The 17,266-nt window shown below is 65.0% G+C and overlaps 2 protein-coding genes across 23 annotated transcripts; both read right to left on the reverse strand.

The window, feature by feature from the left end:
- Window positions 1-318: 318 nt before the first annotated feature.
- Window positions 319-8,453, reverse strand: BGN (biglycan). Of its 4 annotated transcripts, XM_037822495.1 has the most exons (5): window positions 5,109-5,777; window positions 4,871-4,940; window positions 3,359-3,416; window positions 3,083-3,206; window positions 1,449-1,586 (listed from the first exon to the last, which is right to left on the reverse strand). In XM_037822495.1, exons 1-4 carry the CDS (start codon window positions 5,683-5,685, stop codon window positions 3,084-3,086), a joined length of 828 nt encoding a protein of 275 aa, XP_037678423.1. In that variant the 5' UTR covers window positions 5,686-5,777; the 3' UTR covers window positions 1,449-1,586; window position 3,083. The 4 variants fall into 4 exon arrangements, with proteins under 4 accessions (XP_037678425.1, XP_037678426.1, XP_037678423.1 ...); XM_037822497.1 differs by lacking the exons at window positions 3,083-3,206; window positions 3,359-3,416; window positions 4,871-4,940; window positions 5,109-5,777 and adding exons at window positions 319-648; window positions 1,066-1,178; window positions 8,303-8,453 and having other exon boundaries at window positions 1,335-1,586; XM_037822498.1 differs by lacking the exons at window positions 3,359-3,416; window positions 4,871-4,940; window positions 5,109-5,777 and adding exons at window positions 319-648; window positions 1,066-1,178 and having other exon boundaries at window positions 1,335-1,586; window positions 3,083-3,212.
- A 143-nt stretch (window positions 8,454-8,596) lies between these two features.
- Window positions 8,597-13,973, reverse strand: LOC119522931. 19 transcript variants are annotated; one of them, XM_037821641.1, is made up of 8 exons: window positions 13,701-13,973; window positions 13,448-13,603; window positions 12,383-12,532; window positions 11,919-11,987; window positions 11,178-11,386; window positions 10,830-11,061; window positions 9,445-10,064; window positions 8,597-9,169 (listed from the first exon to the last, which is right to left on the reverse strand). In XM_037821641.1, the coding sequence occupies exons 1-6, from the start codon at window positions 13,901-13,903 to the stop codon at window positions 11,018-11,020; spliced, it is 831 nt and encodes a 276-aa protein (XP_037677569.1). In that variant the 5' UTR covers window positions 13,904-13,973; the 3' UTR covers window positions 8,597-9,169; window positions 9,445-10,064; window positions 10,830-11,017. The 19 variants fall into 19 exon arrangements, with proteins under 19 accessions (XP_037677569.1, XP_037677568.1, XP_037677586.1 ...); XM_037821640.1 differs by having other exon boundaries at window positions 8,597-8,802; window positions 8,977-10,064; XM_037821655.1 differs by adding an exon at window positions 12,086-12,119 and having other exon boundaries at window positions 8,598-10,064; window positions 11,178-11,365.
- Window positions 13,974-17,266: the final 3,293 nt, after the last annotated feature.

Below are 17,266 nucleotides of genomic sequence, written 5' to 3' on the forward strand. Positions count from 1 at the left end.
TAGCCCCCCAGGGCCCGGCCCCTGAAATCAACCTGTGGAGTTGTGGGGGATGGAGGACAGCAGAGATCGAGACAGGGGGCTCCCCAAAGCGTGTCCCACCAGCCTTCGACCCCCTCCCTCTCTGCGGGGCCACCCTGCACTCTCCCTTCAAGTGGCAGGTGATCTGTCCCCATCACTGGGCTTTCCTTTCACTGTCTTTAACAGACTCTCTCTCACGCCAGGCATTTCAAGGTCCAGGCTTCCCTTCGCCTTGCCTTGGCAGCTCTGGGCATGATGGGAAGGGTGCCTCGGGAAGGTTCTGGAAGCTCCCCTGGGCTCCTCCGTGCCTGGCCCTCAGTAGCTGCGGCAGGAAGGGCCTCCGTCCCCCCGACTCCTTCCCGCTGCCCGCTGGGGCGGGCCCGGTGGTGGGGCAGGGCCGGGGGGACCCCACTCACCGATGCAGTTCATGTGGCGGAGCCCACTGAACGCACCCTTGGGCACCTTGCGGATGCGGTTGTCATGGATGCGCAGTTCCACCAGGGACCTGGGCAGGCTGGGCGGGATCTGCACCAGGTGGTTCTTGGAGATGTAGAGCTTCTGCAGCTTGTGCAGGGGGCTGAAGGCCTTCTCGTGGACCTTGGAGATCTTGTTGTTCACCAGGACGAGGGCCTGCGGCGGGGAGGGGAGGCCACGGGGTGGGCATGGGATGCCATGCGGCTCCCCCAGCCAGCTGAGCTGGCTATCGCCGGGACTTCGGGGGTGGTGGCCCCACACCGGCCCCCTCGACATGGATCTGTGCTCTCCAGCTCTGACGCCGAAGCCTCAGTGCAGCCCACCCCTGCTCTGGGCCTCAGTTTCCCCACTTGCATATCAGTGACACCGAGATCAATTCTTCCCGTGACTCGGGGAAACCCCTTCGATGACCTGTTTCCCACTGCCAAGGCTGACGGGCGCAGTGGCCCTGGCCCGATGCGTGGCTTCTCTCGCTCACACAGGCATGCACACCCCACTGCCCGCCCTTGGGGACCCAAATACCCCCCTTCCCTGGGCACAGGCTGCAAAGGCTGGAGGGCTGGGCACGCTTACGTAGAGGTGCTGGAGGCCTTTGAAGTCATCCTTGCGGAGCTCGGAGATGTCGTTGTTCTGCAGGTCCAGCAGTGTGGTGTCAGGCGAGATCTCTTTGGGCACGACCTTGAGACCTGGGGACGGGCACCAGCGCTACCAGCTTGAGCCCCGGCCCGCACCCTCCCACAGTGCAGACATCAGGGTCAGGGGGCTCCCAGGCGGGGCCTGGCTGCCCTCTCCGCGGCATCCCCCCAGCACCCCGGCCCCACCCCCCACCCCACCAGACTGACCCAGGTCGGAGCACTGGACCACCCGCAGGTGGCAGTGGCAGCCGAAGGGACATATGGCGCTGAAGGTGGGCGTGACAGAGTCCAGGTCCAGGGCTCCTGACGTCGAGTCAACGCCCGAGGCGTCCTCGTCGTTCATCAGGGCCAGCCCGTCGTCCAGGGTGAAGTCCCAGAAGCCCTTTTGCTCAAAGGGCAGGGCCTGGCTCAGGGCCAGTAGCGACGCGAGGGTCCACAGTGGCCACATGGTGGACATGCCTGGGGGGGGCATCAGGACAGGTCGCTCACAGGAAGGGCTGGACCCCAGGGGTAGGGGTGCAGGCTGCTGGCTGGGGGGGCCCCTCTCCTCCCCACCCCAGGCAAGCAAATGTCCCCTAGTCGGCCACTCACCCCCTCCACGCAGGCACCACCGGGTTTGGGGGCAGTGAGGGAGGTGAGCAAGGCCGAGGGGAGGCAGCCAGGGCAGTGGGGGAAACCCAACCAGTGGCCCCCACTTCCCCCTCCAGGCTTTGAAGCAGTCGGCTTGGAGGAAACCACTGTGGCCACCAGGGCTGACCCCCACCCCGTGTTCCCGGCTCAGGGCAAGGCCGACGGCGCAGTTCAGCCTGGAGTTAGGCGACCGGGCACCCCGCTTCCTTCTGGGCCTGAATCCCCTCCTCCAGGCACCCCAACACCTCCGAGAAGTTCTAGAAGCCAAGGTGGGACTGGGGTCTGTCCCGGAGGGAGGGAGGAGGTGGACAGGGCCTTCCTCAGAGGCTCCGGAGCTGGAGGGGGCCTCCGAGATGTGCCCCCACCCTTCCCTCCGTGCCTGTGGCCCCAGCACCCCAGAGAGGCCACCCGAGGGGCACGTGTGTCTGGAGGCCCCCAGGCCGGGCCAAACTGGGGGGTGGGCGTGGCTGGAAAGCTGTCCCTGCCCGAGCCTGCCCCCAGCACCCAGATCTTCATCAGAACCCCCCAACCCCACAGGCCTGTCTGCAGGGCATGCCAGAACCCTCCCCGCAGGAGAGGGCAGGCTAGCCTGGGCTCTCCCTCCTCTTCCTCGGGCACCCGGGTCACGTTGCAGTCAGAGTGGGCTTGTTGAGAGGCAGGCTGCGTGGCTGCCTGGGGGGCTCTGGGTTCCAGACCGTGTTCCGTTGGCTTGGGTGCAGAGCCTGCCCCAGCATGCCCCCTCTCTCTGCTGCCCACCGGCCCCATCGCCTCCAGCTACAGGCTCAGAGCCACGACCCTCCCCATCCCAGGTCACACAGCAAAGAGGGGGTCATGACTCAACTCTCTCGCTTGGCTCAACAACAAAGTTCCGAGCCCCTTGTTGGAAGGGTCCGCCTCAGTGCTGGCTACTGGGGTGACTGACCAGAAGGTTCTGTGCTCCAGAAGCCTCTAGACTCCACCGCTAATATCCCCGCCCCCCTGACCCCCCCAGGGTCTGCTAGTGGCACACCAGGCACAGCAGGAGCCCAGGGAGACCCCCCAAGAAGGCCTTGGCCCCCCAGTAGGCAAAATGCTTGCCTACCTGAAAAGCCAGTCTCTCCTTGCTCTAAGTTGCAACCTCTGGGGCTGGGCTAGCCGGGCCTAGGCCTCAGGCTGCTGTGTGGGGCCCCGGCCCAGGCGGTCTGCGGGACCCATGAGGGGCGGGAGGAAGTGGGGGCGATGACAGGAAGGGGGGTGCAGGCGGGAGAGCGAGATGGGACGGGAGAGAGGGAGGAGACGGCTCCCCCCAGCCACCCGCCCACCCCCAGCCCTGCCAAAGACGCTACCTCACAGGGGGAATGAGTCAGGGCTGGAACGCCCAGCGGGAGCCTTGGAAGGGCTCTTCGGTTCCCAGGCGACCTGGACAGGTTCGAGTGGGGTGGGGGGTGGTCTGGCCAAGCCCCAGGGAGGCTGTGGGGAGAGGTGGGGGGCCGGTGCAGACAGGCCTCTTCCAGCCTGCTGGGGCACGTCCTCCCCCTCCCGCCCGGGCCGGGCCCACCTCCCCCCACCGACTCCCAGGCTCCGGGGAGCCAAGGTCTCCCCCCAGCACCACACATAAGCACCTCTGGGAAGTTGGGCAGCCTGTTGGGGCATCCAGCCCCCCTCCACCAGGAGCAGGCACTGGGAAGAAGGGGGCGGAAGGTTCTAGAGGAAGTGAGGCCAGGGCGCTGAGTTTGTAGCAAGCCCTGGGTCCCAAAGAGACTGAGGCGGGTGCCCTGTGGCCCTCTGGTCCCCGTCAGGCTCACTCGGAGCGGGGAGCTGGGGCGCCAGGGGTGGGGAGTGAGGCCAAGGGCGCCGGGACGGAGGCTGCGGGCGGGCAAAGGTTTGGCTGTCTTTCCCAGGCTCATGGTTGGGCCCCAGCAGTGGGCAGGCTGGCAGGGAGGGTAGGGCGGGATTCACTGCCCAGCCACTGTTTTTCCCTCAGAGAACTGGCATAAGACCCAGCACAGAGGGGAGGGGACAAGACTGAAGGAGGCAGCCAGAGACAGCCGGGCTGGGGGACAGAGGGTAACGAGGATGGGACAGGGGGCCTTACGTGGGAGCCAGGAGGCAGGCTCTGGCATCTAGCGTGGTTTTTATACCCATTTTATGGAAGAGGGCACCAAAGGCCTGGAGAGAGGAGCCAACTCCCCCCCCCCCCCCGAGACGCAGAGCCTGGCTCTGTCCCATCCCCAAGTCCTCGCTGGCTCCCAGCCCCCTGGAGCCAAGGAAAGAGGCTGCTACAGCGGTGGCAGCACGGGCAGGTGACCGCAGGTGTGTGCGAGGGTGGAGGCCCCCCGGCGCCAGCCCCCCAGCCCCCCAGCTTCCCCCGTCTGCTCCTCTGAAAGCCGGCGCAGTCCTCCTTGTGGGATGGCTCCAGGTCACATCCAAACAAGACGTGCTGGCAGCATCTTTGAACATGGAGGGGCTGAGCCAGGCATTCAGGCTGGGCCAAGGGCGGCGGGCGCGGGACCCGAGGGCGGGCAGGCCCCCGGGGCTCAACTGCAGACATGTGCCCCCCACCCCGCTGCCCAGTCAGAGCCGCCCGGGGCGCCTGGCCCCAGCCAGCAGCCAGGCCTCAACTCCGGCCCCTTCCTGCCCGGAGTCCCTGCGCTGACGGGGAGGCGGGAGGCACGGCCTTGTGGGACCAGCGTCCACCACAGACCCCCCTTACCCCCCGAGGGCTCTGGCCTCCACTTGGGTCTGTGTTTGTTTGTGGGGGGGCCTGTTGCTGCCGAGGTGACAGGATGGAGCCCAGGGCCGGGTCAGCCTTCGGGGACAGGCTGCACGCAAAAGTGGGGTGTTGGGGGCTGTAGGGGGCCAGCCATCGGCTGCCAAGAGCTGGACTCCGGGCTGGGTGCCCTCCCTCCCTGTGCTACAAGGAAGAGGGGAGACGCTGTCACCTCCCAGGGTCAGGACAGGGGACACGAGTTCCTTACCCAGCCCTCCCTGCAACCATAAGAAAGAAGGGATGTTATTCCCACTTGACGAGGGAGTCACCTGGGGTTCAGTTTGCTCAAAACTCTTGCCCAAGGCCACACAGCAAGGAAAGGTGAAGAGCTGGGACGTCAGTGTCTGTCTGTCCATCCACCTACCTGTACCTGTGTGTCTGGCTCACCCTCTGCCATGACAGACGTTGCCCCAGTCCCCAGAGCTCTGAGGTCCCTGGGTGGTGGGAGTGGGGATGGGGCAGAGGTGAGGCAGGGGGCAACCCTGCTTGCCAGGCAGGGCCTTGCTAGGGGATGGGGGCATCCTCCATTCCCCTCATTGGCATCAAGAATTCTCCAGAAACACCCACGGCCTCTCTCCCCTCCTTGGGCCCATGGCACCCACCCAGTCCCTGCTGCCTCCTGCCTGCGTCTCCCGGGCCAGCTCCTCGAAGGCAGCCTGCAAAATCCATCATGGGGCCGGGCCAGGGAGGTTCCCCCATCAGGCAGGCCAGACCCCACAGGGAGCGCCGGGGCCACTCCCCTCTGCCACCCAGGGGCCCCCTCGCCTTGCTTCTAAAGTCCCACTCGACCCCTAGCCTCCCCCTTTCTCCCAGGGCAGGGCTGCCCCGGCCCCTCTCCTTCAAGCAAGTCCAGGGGCACCCGAGATCCCCGCCGCTAACCAGGCCTGCGCTAGCCTCCTCGGCCATCTGACCACCCAGAGACCACCCAGAACTTGGATGTTCCCGCAGCTCGTTGGGGAGGAGACGGGCAAGTTCAGGGTTGCCGGGGCTGGGCCGGGCCGGCCTGTGGAGCCCGGGGACGTCCCGGGGACCCTCGCTTTGGTGTATGTGGGAGTTCCAGGCCCAAGGTGCCCCTGGTGGAGAGGACTTGGGGGCCCCCAGCCCCCCTAAACCTGAGCGATGAGTCACCACAGGGGGGAGTAGAGGGCGCGGGTAACCCGAGCCCCCCGGCGCCTCCATTGGGCCAGGGGCGTGTCAGCGACGCGGGGTCGCCAATGAGCGGCTGGCGGCGCCGCCCCTCCGGCTGGGATTGGAGCCGAGCAGGTGGGGAGTCCGAGGGGCGTCTGTTTCGGATTATCTGGAAGAGCTGCAGCTGGCAGGGGGCTCGGGGCGAGAAGGCACCCTCCATGGCCACCCCGGGGGGCTGCCCCCACCTGGAACGGGGACGAGGAGGGAGAAGAAGGCAAGCGGAGAGGGGTGCTGGGGTGGTCCCCTGGGAACCTGGAGTCGCGGAGGATGCCGGGAGGGAGGTGTGTGTGTGTGGGGGGAGCTCTGGCTGGGGGCTACAGGGTGGGGGAAAGGTCTTCACCCCCAGGATCTGGCCAGAATCTGCCCACCTGGAAGGAGGGGCCAAGCCACAGCCCCCCTGTCCCGAGATGGGGTGGCCGAGCTGGGCCCGTGCTTGCCCCAGGCCACACTGGGACGCCGGTTCTGGAAAGCTGAGGGAGGGCATGGCCGGGCGCGTGTGACCTGTCCCCCACCCAATCCCTGAGCCCCCAGTGGGTGAGATGCTCAGGGCCCCCGCTGTGTCCTCAGGGAGCAGAGGATAAGGGACCCCCGAGGACAGGCCTGTGCCATGCTGTCTCCACCGGGTGGGGAGTGGGGTGAGGAGGGACGGGGGTATGGGACGCAGGGGAAGGAGGGAGCAGTTCCCTGCCCCACCCCACTCTCTCCGGGGTGCCAGGCAAGCAGGAGCCCTTGGCTCACTGCAAGTCCCTGTTCCGAGGACTTGAAGCTGGCACCAGAAGGGGACACCCTGTGGCCTGGTTGGAGCAACTACAGAATGCTGCCGAGGAGAGGAAACTCATTCTTGCTTTTTAAAATATCCCCTTTCATCCTCTCCGTCCCCTGTCATACTCCTCCCGTGGGCCAGAGGGCTGTGCCTTGGTTTCCCCATCTAGGCCACAAGGACCCTCCTGGGTCCCCGCTTCAGGGCAGGGTTAATGGCACTGCACCCTGGGTCCTTGCAGCTGGTGGGGGTGCCCATGGGGACCCCCACTCTGCTCCCTGGCTTGGAGCCTGCTCCTGCCACCTGGGTCCCGGTGGGCTTGGAGGCAGCCCTGGCCCCCGAAGGCACCCAGATGCTCACCCGCAGGAGCCATCCATGTGTGTGCACGTGCCCCTGCCCTGTTTCAATCAGGGTGCCAATGGCCCCGATAGCTGGCAGTGCCAGGAAGCACGCCCCTGCCTGTCTGCCATTGCCCACCCTGCAGCCGCCAGGAAGCAGCTCCCAGGGGACCTTCCAGCCTGTCTCACTACGGGCCAGGGAGGGCTGAGGGCCCAGAGGCAGGACCCCATAAGTGAGTTCGCACCCGCCACCCTGCCCCTGGGCCTTCTGCCACACTCGGCACAACCAACTCGGACAGTGTCACTCACCAGCAGCCGGCGCTCTCAGCTCCACCCCAGCCGGGGAGCAGCGAGGGGGGTGCTCCCATCCCCCAACTTTCAGGGCCCTCAGCTGCCACACCCACATAGCGCCCTCCTCTCTCCCAGGCCCCAGGCAGGCCCCTCGCCCACCATGCCAGTGGTCTTGGCTGTCACTGTCAGTAGTCAAGTGACTTTGGGGTCCACAGCCAGGGTGTGTGTTTGGCAGGAGCTCTGGGTCCTGGCTGCAGCGTGGCCCACGACTGGCTGGGTGACCGAGGGCAGGTTCCTAACCCTCTCTGGGCCTCAGCTCCCCCATCTTCAATGGACGGAGCAGGCGATGGACCAGCAGGGCCCTGGGGGGCAGCCTTGCAGCTGCATTTTGCTCCAGCCCTGGCGCCCCCTCTCTCTCAGATTCCCAAAGCTCTTGAACCTCACTCATCCCCAGAGGCACCCATCTTGGGACAGCAGTGTCCCCACTTGAAAATGAGTCTGGGGCCTCGTGTTTCTAAGCCCTCTGGGCCCCACAACCAAATCTGCCCAAGATGCCCAGCTGCATTTTTCTGATTTCCTCTGGGCCCTCGGCCCTGCCCCACCCCTAATTCTGAGTCCCCATCCAAGTGGGTTCTGGGGACAGACGGGACCGAGCCACCCAGCAGGCCCCACTCAGGAGTCACCGCTGCCCCGCGGACTCACGCCTCGCCCACGAGGAAGCAGATGGCTCTGGCCTGGGGGTGAGCGAGGGATGTCTGGGAAATCAGGGCTCCACGGGCCTCCCCAGAGGTCCTCCCTGTAGGGCCAGGCACGCAGCTCCCGAGTGGGGTGTAAAGCGGGACTTGCCAGGGAGGGAGGGGCAGTTGGTGGGGCTGGGGTGGCTGCCATGCCTCGGAGGTGCTCTGGGGCAGGGAGGAGGGGGGTGGATGATGACAAGGAGGAGGATCCTGGGAGCGGGAGAGGCAGAGAGAGGAGAGAGAGCTGAGCTGCGTGAGGGCAGCGGGGAGAGGGAAAAGACGGGATGGGAGGGAGGGGGAGAGGAGAGCCAGAAACGGGGCAAGGACCGAGGGAGCCTGCAGCGGCGTGGTAGAGACCCGCGGGCAGCCTGGGGGTGGTGGTGGCAGAGGGCAGCGAGGGGCCAAGGGGCCACGGTGGGGTGGCACAGGGCGTCGGGGACAGCAGGGCCAGGGCAGCTGGAGGCTCACGCGGGGGGCCCTACCTGGGGGGTGGGCAAGGGGGCAGCGGCCAGGCGCGGGCCGGCTGGTCGGCGGGCTGGGGTGGCGGGCTGTCCGGGCGTCCGTCGGTCAGGCCGTCTGAGCGCAGCTGCTCGCTCCTGGGCAGTTCGCGGCGAGAGGGAGGCAGAGGCGGCGGGAGGGAGGCTAAAGGCTGGGCGGGCTGGCGGGGAGGGGGCGGGGAGGGGGGAGGGAGGGAAGGAGGGAGGGGGCTGGTGGAGCTGAGAGGGAGGGAGGGACGGAGGGGGGGAGGGAGGGGGCAGGCCTCCCGGCCCCCCTGGCAGCTTCAAAAGGAGCAATTTTCTCGCAGACGGCTGGGCTAGCTGCGCCCCCACTCCCTCACGCCCCCAGCACCCCTCTCCGCCCCCGCCCCCGCCCCAGGCCCGCGGCGGACGGCCACACACTCGCCCTGGGATCCTTGGCGTCACTGGGCAGGCACAGCCTGCGAGAGTCAGACTTTCCACTGTCCGGATGGGGAGACTGAGGCCTGGGGAAAGGAGGGGGAGCTTGTTGGCGGGAACCCAGTCCGACGGAGAGGAGAGGAACACGGCGGGGAGGCGGCCACGGGCTGCTAGCCCAGGGGGGCCGCCTGGGGCTGTGCCTCTGGGGTCAGGAAAGGGGGCTACTGTGGGCGCTCCGAGTCCATCCCCCAACCTCCAACCTTTCTTCCTTAAAAAGAGGAAATAGTTTCCTGGTGTCATCCAGAACCAGGGCCCAGCTGGGTGTGGGGGGGGGGGCAGGGGAGTGCTCCACAGATTCTGGGGCTCCTCCCTGGTCTGCCCATCATCCTGAGGCTGCAGATTCCGGGTGCCTCATTGAAGCCGAGGTCCAGGAACGGCCGTGACCAAGCAAAGCTGATTCAGACAGAAGGAAGCAAATGAGCCATCCTTGCTCAGTCAGCACCCGGCCTGGCTCCCGAGGGCGTGCTAAGCCGTCTGTGGATCAGGCCCGTCCCTCAGGCCACAGCCCGTGCAGGTCACCAACAGGGAGTGACTGGGCCAGTCGGCCAACCCTCCCAGGGCTGCACTCTGCTCCACAGGGACGAGACAGCTGGGCTCCTGGAAGCTTGGCCCCTTCCTGAGGGTTCAGGGGACCCCAGCTCCACTTGACCCCAGAGCCCAGGTCCTACTCGCGATGCCATCTCTGTCCTCAAGTGCTGTCCCATTGCTCCCCGAGGCATGGGCTCCTTGTTGGCAGTGGGGCGAGGCCGTGGGGACAAGCTGATGATCCTTCCAGACAGGCTCCCACAAGGGGAGCTCTGGCAGGACAGAGGTGGGGCCCTAGAGAGTGGAAGCAAAGGTCAGGAGTGACTGGGAGAAGAGAAGAAACTGAGGCAGGCAAGGGGAGGCCTGATAGAGCTCAATGTCGACCCACAGAGAAAACTGGCAAGAAAGGGGACAACAAGGGATTATGCCAGGAGGGGCAGGAGCCAGGTTAGAGTGAGGTGGGGTCCCCTGGAGAGAGGACAGGGACATGGGCCAAGAGTGTCAAGCCACCCAGGCACGCCAGTATTCGGGTATTCGGTGCTCAGCCAGCAGCCTGCCCGTGGGAAGCTTCCAGGTGGGCTGCGGAGAAGAGTGAAGTCGGAGAAGCAGGGTTTGGGTTAGGTTCGGGATTTCGTGGGAGAGGTGGGTTGGAAGTGGTTGAGACGAGGAGACTGGAGAGACTTCTTCCCTTTCAGACAAGGGGATTGGTTTGTGTTGTGTTGTGTTGCGTTGTACTTTTTATCGTGGCAATTTTCCAACCTTCCTGGCAATAGAAAGAAAGGATCATGAACCCCAAGTCACCCTCACTGAACTTCAGCATTCCCAACTTGTGACCACTTGGAGTCATCTCTGACCCTCTCCCCCAGTCCCCTGACTGGGATTTGAAGCAGATCCCCAGATGTCACTTTAATCCATCTGGAAATCTGTTGGTCGGAGCAGGTGAGGGGGAAGTGGAGGCTGATTTGCAGTTTGTGTAGGGCCAGGCAGGAGGGCACCAAAGACAAAGAGGGTCCAAAACACGTACAAAAACCCAACGCTCCATGAAAGAAGCCAGTCACCAAGGACCACCTACTGTACAAGAGCATTCACTTGAAGTGTCCAGAACAGGGAAATTGGTAAAGATGGAAAGGAGATTAGTGGTTGCTTGGGGCTGGAGGGTTGGCATGGGGAGAAGGGGTGACGACTAAAGGGTATGGATTTCTTTCCGAGATGAGGAAATGTTCTAAAATTGACTGCGGTGATGGTTGCACAACTCTGTGACTAGACTAAAAACCATCAAAGTGTGCACTGTAAATGGGTGAATTGCATCTGATGTGAATCGTATCTCAATAAAGTGGTTAAAAAGGAAAACAAGAAAAAGGAAAAAAAGAAACCCACAAAAACCCACGTTGGGTGCACCTATTGCCCGAGGAGCCTGTAGCTGGCCTTTCCTTAGTTCGGCCCCACCCTGGCTCCCAGCCCCCAGCCCGCCCTCCACGGGGACCCACGCCGTCTGGGGGTTAGAACTCAGGGAGTCCTCCATCCTCACCTTGCCCTGCTGGGGTCCCAGTCGGGGTATGAACATAGCCCAAGGAGGAGGCCGCCATTACCCGCTCAGCAGCCCTGGCACTGAGGCACTTTGGTTTGCTGCCTTCTTGGGGCTACATGCAGCACCAGAGTTCAGGAAGGCTTCCTGGAGGAGGTGACTTGGCTCTGCTTTCTTTCAAGAGAGTTGTGTCACACATGAGCCAGGAAGAGGGGCTTTGCAGAATGAAGCACACCTGGCAAGGGGCAGAAGTGAGAAAGGGCTTGGTGGGTTCAAGGGGAGCGAGGTTTTGGGGGTTCAGGGGGAGGAGAAAGCCCCAAAGCCAGGTGTGATCTCCCACATGGTGCTCACCTCTGCGTCTTGACCAGGCAGGCTCCTGGGGGGGCCTGAGGCGTGGGCAATGAGGAGAGAACCCCCCACACCCCACACAGGGCGCGCTATGCAGCTCTGGGCTTTTCTGCATGCTTGGGGGCTGCCGCGTCTGGGGCCGGATTTCTCTCAGTCGGGTTCTGGGGCCCGGGAGGCTGGCTCGCTCCAGGCTGTGGTTTGCAGTTTGCAGGCTGCAATAAGCCCTAACTGCACGCCCAGCCCAAGGCCCACTGAGTCACTCAGCCTGGGCCTCTAATTTGGGGGCCACTCCCAGCCCAGCCGGGCAGCACCTCAGTCCCTGGGTCCCCCTCTGCATTGCCCCCCCCCCAGACCTCGGCTCTCCCTGCGGTGCAGGAACAGCCCGGCCCCGGGCTGAAGTGGCGCTGCCAGTGGCTCGTCCTGCTGGCTGCAGGGAGCTGGCGGCCTCCTGCCCTCGGGACTCCTGGAGCTTCAGGAGGCAGGGGTGGGGGGCGGCAGGGCCATGGGGGTCAAAGGCAGGAAGGAAGAGCAGCCATTTCCTGAGGCCCCGGGGCTCCCGAGGGGGAGGCTGACACACAGCTGGATCAGCTCCCGAAGAGCTGGGAGAGTCCCCCAGGGCCCAATCCCGGCCTGCCCTCCACCTCCGGGGCACCCCTGGGCAGCCCCCCCCCTCCCCCCCCCCTCAAAGGGTGACCCTTGCTGGCGCCGGCCCCGCCCCTCAGCCCAGGAGGCTCCACCCCTCACCTCCACCTCCTGGCATCTCCGCAGGAGACCCTTCTCCAGCCAGACCAGCCAGGAACTCGGCCTTTCGCCCTGAGAAGGAGCCTGGCCCCCTCAGTGGTCGGGCCAAGCCACCCGACACCACCCTCACTCCACCCGGACCCCCAGTCCAGAAAACCACCGGCCCTCACCCCGCTCTTGGCAGGTAACTGCTGCTGTCCCCGCCTGCAGGGGAAGAGTCCAGGTGGGGCCTTGAAGGTAGGCGGGGGCTGCCCAGGTGCCCAGGTGCCAGGCGACAGGAGGAAAGGGCAAAGGGAGGGAGGACTGAGAGCAGGGCAGGGATGGGTTGTTGAACCGGGAGAGCAAAGAGGAGGGGTGGCCGCTGCCCAGACTCTAGTGTCCCAAAGCCCGTGCCTCCAAGGTCACCCACGAGAGCACCCAGGCCCACGGGACGCCCTGCCACTCCAGGAGGGACCCTGGGGTGTGACCTGAGGCTGGTGCTCGCGGGCCCCAGAGACGGCCGAGCTGGAGGGCGGTGGGCCGGGCCTCTGCCATCTGGAAGATTCCATGTGTCGATGGCCGAGGTGTGGCGGCCAAGGGCTGGTCCTCTCCAGGCCAGGAGCTTTTTTTGACCTTCCCTGGCAGACATAATCACACAGCGGTTCTCCACCCTGGGCCGCCGGGGCCGCCTTGCCCCACCGGGCTGTAATTTCAGGGCCTGAGGTGGCCCCGCTGGGGGCCGGGCCTGCGTCCAGCTCTCTTTAGAGAGGCCAGTCGAGGGAGGCTGGACTCCAGGAGGCGGCCAGGGGACCCTTGGGGCAGGCTGAACCCAGGTGCCAGGTCCGAGGGCAATGGCAGAGAGCTCTGCCCCCATAGGCCGGACACCCCAGCGTCCCCCAGACTGCCCCTGGGTGGCAGCTGCTCCAGGGACAGGGGTGCACCGCTTTGACACATTCTTAGCCTCCTTCAGCTTTCTCACCCTTTTCCTGAGCCTGGTTTTCCTGGAGAAGGGGGCTTGAGCCAAGGTGGGGTGAGAGGTTGGACCCCCAGACTGAGTCCAGCACACACCTGCCCATGGGTGGAGGGCGGGTAAACGGGTGGGAGAAGGCACCTGGCCAGGTCCCTGTGGGGTGGGGCAGCTGCAGAGGCTGCTCTTTCCGGTCAGGCACTGAGCGCAAATGTCACCACCAGAAGCCCTCGGTGGGTGTCCCTTGTGGGGTCATTGGGTGGCTAGCTGGCCCATGTCTCACTGGGGTCCAGGTGGAGCTGCCATGCGGGGCTGCCCCTGGGGACTGAAGGCCCACCACATCCCTCCACCTGCTGTGAGGCCCCCAGCCCTGAGCGCCCTGCCCTCACCCAGGCCATGCCCCCTTTGCTGGGCGGCCCTATCCAAATTGGGTGACACTGGGGTGGGGGGGATATACAGGCACAGCCCCCTCTGCCCAACTCCAGAGCACCCCATGGAGAGGGTGGGCTGCTCCCTGGGCCACCTCCTGCTCCCAGCTCCTCCCCTGCCCTCCCCAGGGGGCGCTCCCAGGGGCCTCCTAACAAACTTCTTGTACGCTGGTGCCCGCTTCCGAGCCTGCTGCCCGCTTCCGAGCCTGCTGCCAGGGAGCTCAACTTCAGACACCCCTTTGGGCTTCTGTCTGTGCCTGGGTGCTCGTCCCCTCTCCCGGGCAGCCCCAAGGCCAAGCTGCCTCCTGTCTGGCCTGTGGAGGGGAGCAGGGGAGCGCCCCTGTGGATGGCCTGGTCCCCTTCCGCCCTCCTCCACTCCCAGCCCGAGGCCCCTCTCGCTCATCTGCTCACTGGCGGGAACAGCTCCCACTTCCGGCGCCTCTGCGGCTCACCCCTCGGGCCTGGCCCAGCTGTGGGCTGTGAGGGGGGCAGGGGCCAGGGTGGCAGGCCTGGAAGAGGGGCCCCGAGGGCTGGGAAAGTGGCCCGGCCGCCCCACCGAGGCCAGCGCCTCCAGGGCTGCTGACCTCTGACCCAGCCCAAACAGGAAGTGCCATATCTGCAGGCCGGCCCCAGAAGGAGAAGGAATGCGGGGATGTGTCCAAAGCAAACACTCGGCCAGCTTCCCAGGCCTCTCCCTACCCCCTGCCCAGAGTCTGACCCCCCTCTCTGCTGAGAACCGGGGGGCCCCGTCTGTGGAAGGGACCAAGGCCTGCCTGGAGCTCCCAAGCCCAGCCCCCAGCCCCTTCCCCCTTGGTGGCACCCACATCTAGCTGCCATGAGCTGTCCCCCAGGGGCAGCGGCTGAGCCTGTTGTCCTCCCTGCTAGTCCCGCCACCCCCTCCTCCTGTTCCCAGTGGCCTCTGGAGGCTTCTCAGACCCCATATCTCCCACCACCTGACCCAGCCAGCCTGTCCTGGCATCAGGGCTCGGCACGGGCCAAGCTATCACTTCCTGGGGCAAGGGGTGGGGTGGGATGGGGGCTGACTTGACGCTGCCTTCCCCGCCCCCTCCAGGCCCTGAGCAGGACCAAGTGCTCCCTCCTCAAAGGGGGAGCTGGGCAGATGCTGCCCCCCCACCCACCCTGGCCCCAGAATGGGGATAGAGGGAGACAGATGATCACCTCAATGAATCGCCAGGCTCCGGCCATGGGTACAGGTGTGGGGGGCCCTCAGACAAAGGGCAGGCACCATGGGGCTCCCCATCAGCAGCCCCAACAGGCAAGCCCACCTCTGCGGGGCCACACCCGTGGTGGGGACAGGAGGGTTTCTTTCGTTCAAGGAGTCAAGTACTGATGGCCTGGGTGCAGCTGCGAGAACCAGGTCCAAGCCCCTGCTGACAAAGCAGCGTCCAGGACAAAATCGAGAACCTGGAGGGAGTGGGGCCTGCCGGGGCCGGAGGGTTTTGAATGGGTACCTTTTATTACATTTGCTGCAACCTGTGGTGTCATTTGCTAAGTGGAGGGACCTCAGTCAGTTGCTGGGAAGTGGTTGCTGGGAAGCAGCGGGTCTTCTTCAAGACCTTTCTCCCAGTGGTGCAGAGATGAAGTGGGGCTTGGCCTGGGCCCCCACCTGTCACCTGAGCTGTGCCCAGGCCTGGGAGGCGTGGGGCTGGGAGCCCTCCCCCTGCTGGGGCTGGAGGACCATGCCGTGGGAGGCCCGGATGCAGGAGAAGGTGGCGGGCAGGACGTGGTGCCGGTAGATGACGTTGTTCACAAGGTACATGGAGATGAGGTTGGAGACCTGGGCCATGCACACGCCACAGTCAGAATTCAGGGGCACATGTCTGCGAAGGGAGTAGTGGCAGAGGTGGGCAGAGGAGAGAAGGCCCCGGAAAGGAGAGGAGAGAGAGGGGCCCACTGTGAAGGCTGGGGTTAAGATAGAGACAAGACCAGAACTGAAGTGAAGGAGCAGGTGTATTCCTGCCTACATGGCACCCCAGGCCACTCCACATGGGGGGTTAGCACCAGGCACCCCAGTTCTTGTGGCTTTGGGCTCCAGCCTTGCCTCTCACTCACCTGCACCCTGCCCAGACCCTACCAGCTACTCTGCACTGGCAGCCAAGATGGATGGATGGATAGATGGAGGGATGGATGGATGGATAAATGGAGGGATGATGGATGGTTGGATGGATGGATGGATGGGGAAATGGATGGAGAAATGGATGGATGGATGGATGGGGGATGGATAACTGGATGGGGAAATGGGGAGATGGATGGATAGATGGGGGGTGGATGGGTGAATGGATGGATGGATGGATGGATGGATGGGGAGATGGATGCAGAGATGGATGGATGGATGGGTGGGTGGATGGATGGATGGATGGATGGATGAGTGGATGGATGGGCAGATGGTTGGATGGATGGATGGGTGAATGGGTGGGTGGTTGGATGGGGGTTGGATGGATGGATGGATGGGTGGGTGTATAGATGAATGGATGGATAGGCAGATGGGTGGATGGATGGATGGATGGGTGAATGGGGGATAGATGGATGGATGGGGGATGGGTGGATTGATGGTGGATGGACAGGGGGTGGAAGGATGAATGGGGGGATGGGGGACGGATGGGGAGGTGGAGGAACACCCCTTCCCCTCCATGCCTCCAAGGCCAGCCCCACGCTGCCCCTTCCTGCCCTCTCCCCTGCTCCCCGGGCCCCACCTGATATTGTGGTGGTGGAGGTGCAGCCCCTGCAGCCCCTTGAGGCCCAGGAGACCTCAAGGGTTGTTGCCAAGCAGCAGCTCAGCCAGGGAGCCCGGCAGGCCCAGGAAGGACACCCGGTGAGTGCTGTTGTCTCGCGGGTTGTTGTGGGACAGGTGCAGGACCTTCAGGCCAGGCTTCCTGTACGCCACCATGTAGCTGGGGCTGCGCTCAATGCGCTTGTGGTGCAGCGTGAGGCCCTCAGGCCCCAGGGCAGGAAGGAGGGCACAGGCACCAGGTGGTTGTGGGAGAGGCCCTGGCCATGGAGATGGGCAGACACCTACTCCTGTCCCTTTCCCTCCCTCTAAACACCCTGCTGGTGCCTCCTGGGGTCCCTACGATGCCCTACAAAGGAAGCTCAAATGGTGAGATTTTAGGGGGCCAGAGCTGGGGGCAGGTGACAGTCCACTCCCCAGCTTTGCCCATCACACAGCTCCCTGGTCTGGCCCTGCCCCAACTCAGCTCCACAGCCCTCCTTGTTTGTCCGTCCCACTCTCCTCTCTTCCTGGCCTGTCCATTCTCACACTCAGATGTGCAGAAAAGAGATGGGGAGGCAGAGAAAAACAAGGTTCTCAGGGTGCCAGGAGACCCCCGAGGGGTCAGGGGGCAGAGCCGGAGCTGATGGGGAGGCTGGTGGCAAAGCTCAGGCCACCACCTCCTGCGGGGGCCACCGTGAGCCCAGCTGGCTCCACAAGGACGAGCAGAAGGGGGTTAGGGCTCCCCAGCAGCAGAAAAGCCTTCGTCCCTCGTGGGTGGGGTCACCCTTGGGTCTCTGGTGCCCCTTGAACCTGCCGAGCCAGCGGCCCCCACCCCTCCCACCAGGCAGAGGAAAGACAGACGGGGCGGCGCGGGGGCCATGGCGGGGGGGGGGCCCAGGCGGCCGGGGCTTGACTCGCGGCCAGCCCCCTGCCCAGGCCCCGCTGCGGCTGGAACAGTGGCGGGGCCGCCCCTCCCTAGGTGCTGTCTGCTTTCCTTTGCCCCCTTGGCAAGCGGAGCAGAGGAAAACGGAATGATTAAAACCCAAATGTCCCTGGTAACTTTTTCCTGGAACCCCGAGGATACAGGGCAGAGGCTGTGCTCCCCAGGAATGGTGGGGCGGGCTGGCTGTTGACCCCTGCCTTTCCCCACCGCCACCCCCCACCCAGGTGGCCATCGGACTGGGGGCACCTACCTTCTCAGCACCCCCCCCCGGGCACGTGGCCATACCCCTCGCTCCCCACTGCT

Source organism: Choloepus didactylus, chromosome X (assembly GCF_015220235.1).
Source record: "Choloepus didactylus isolate mChoDid1 chromosome X, mChoDid1.pri, whole genome shotgun sequence".
Classification (NCBI taxonomy): domain Eukaryota; kingdom Metazoa; phylum Chordata; class Mammalia; order Pilosa; family Megalonychidae; genus Choloepus; species Choloepus didactylus.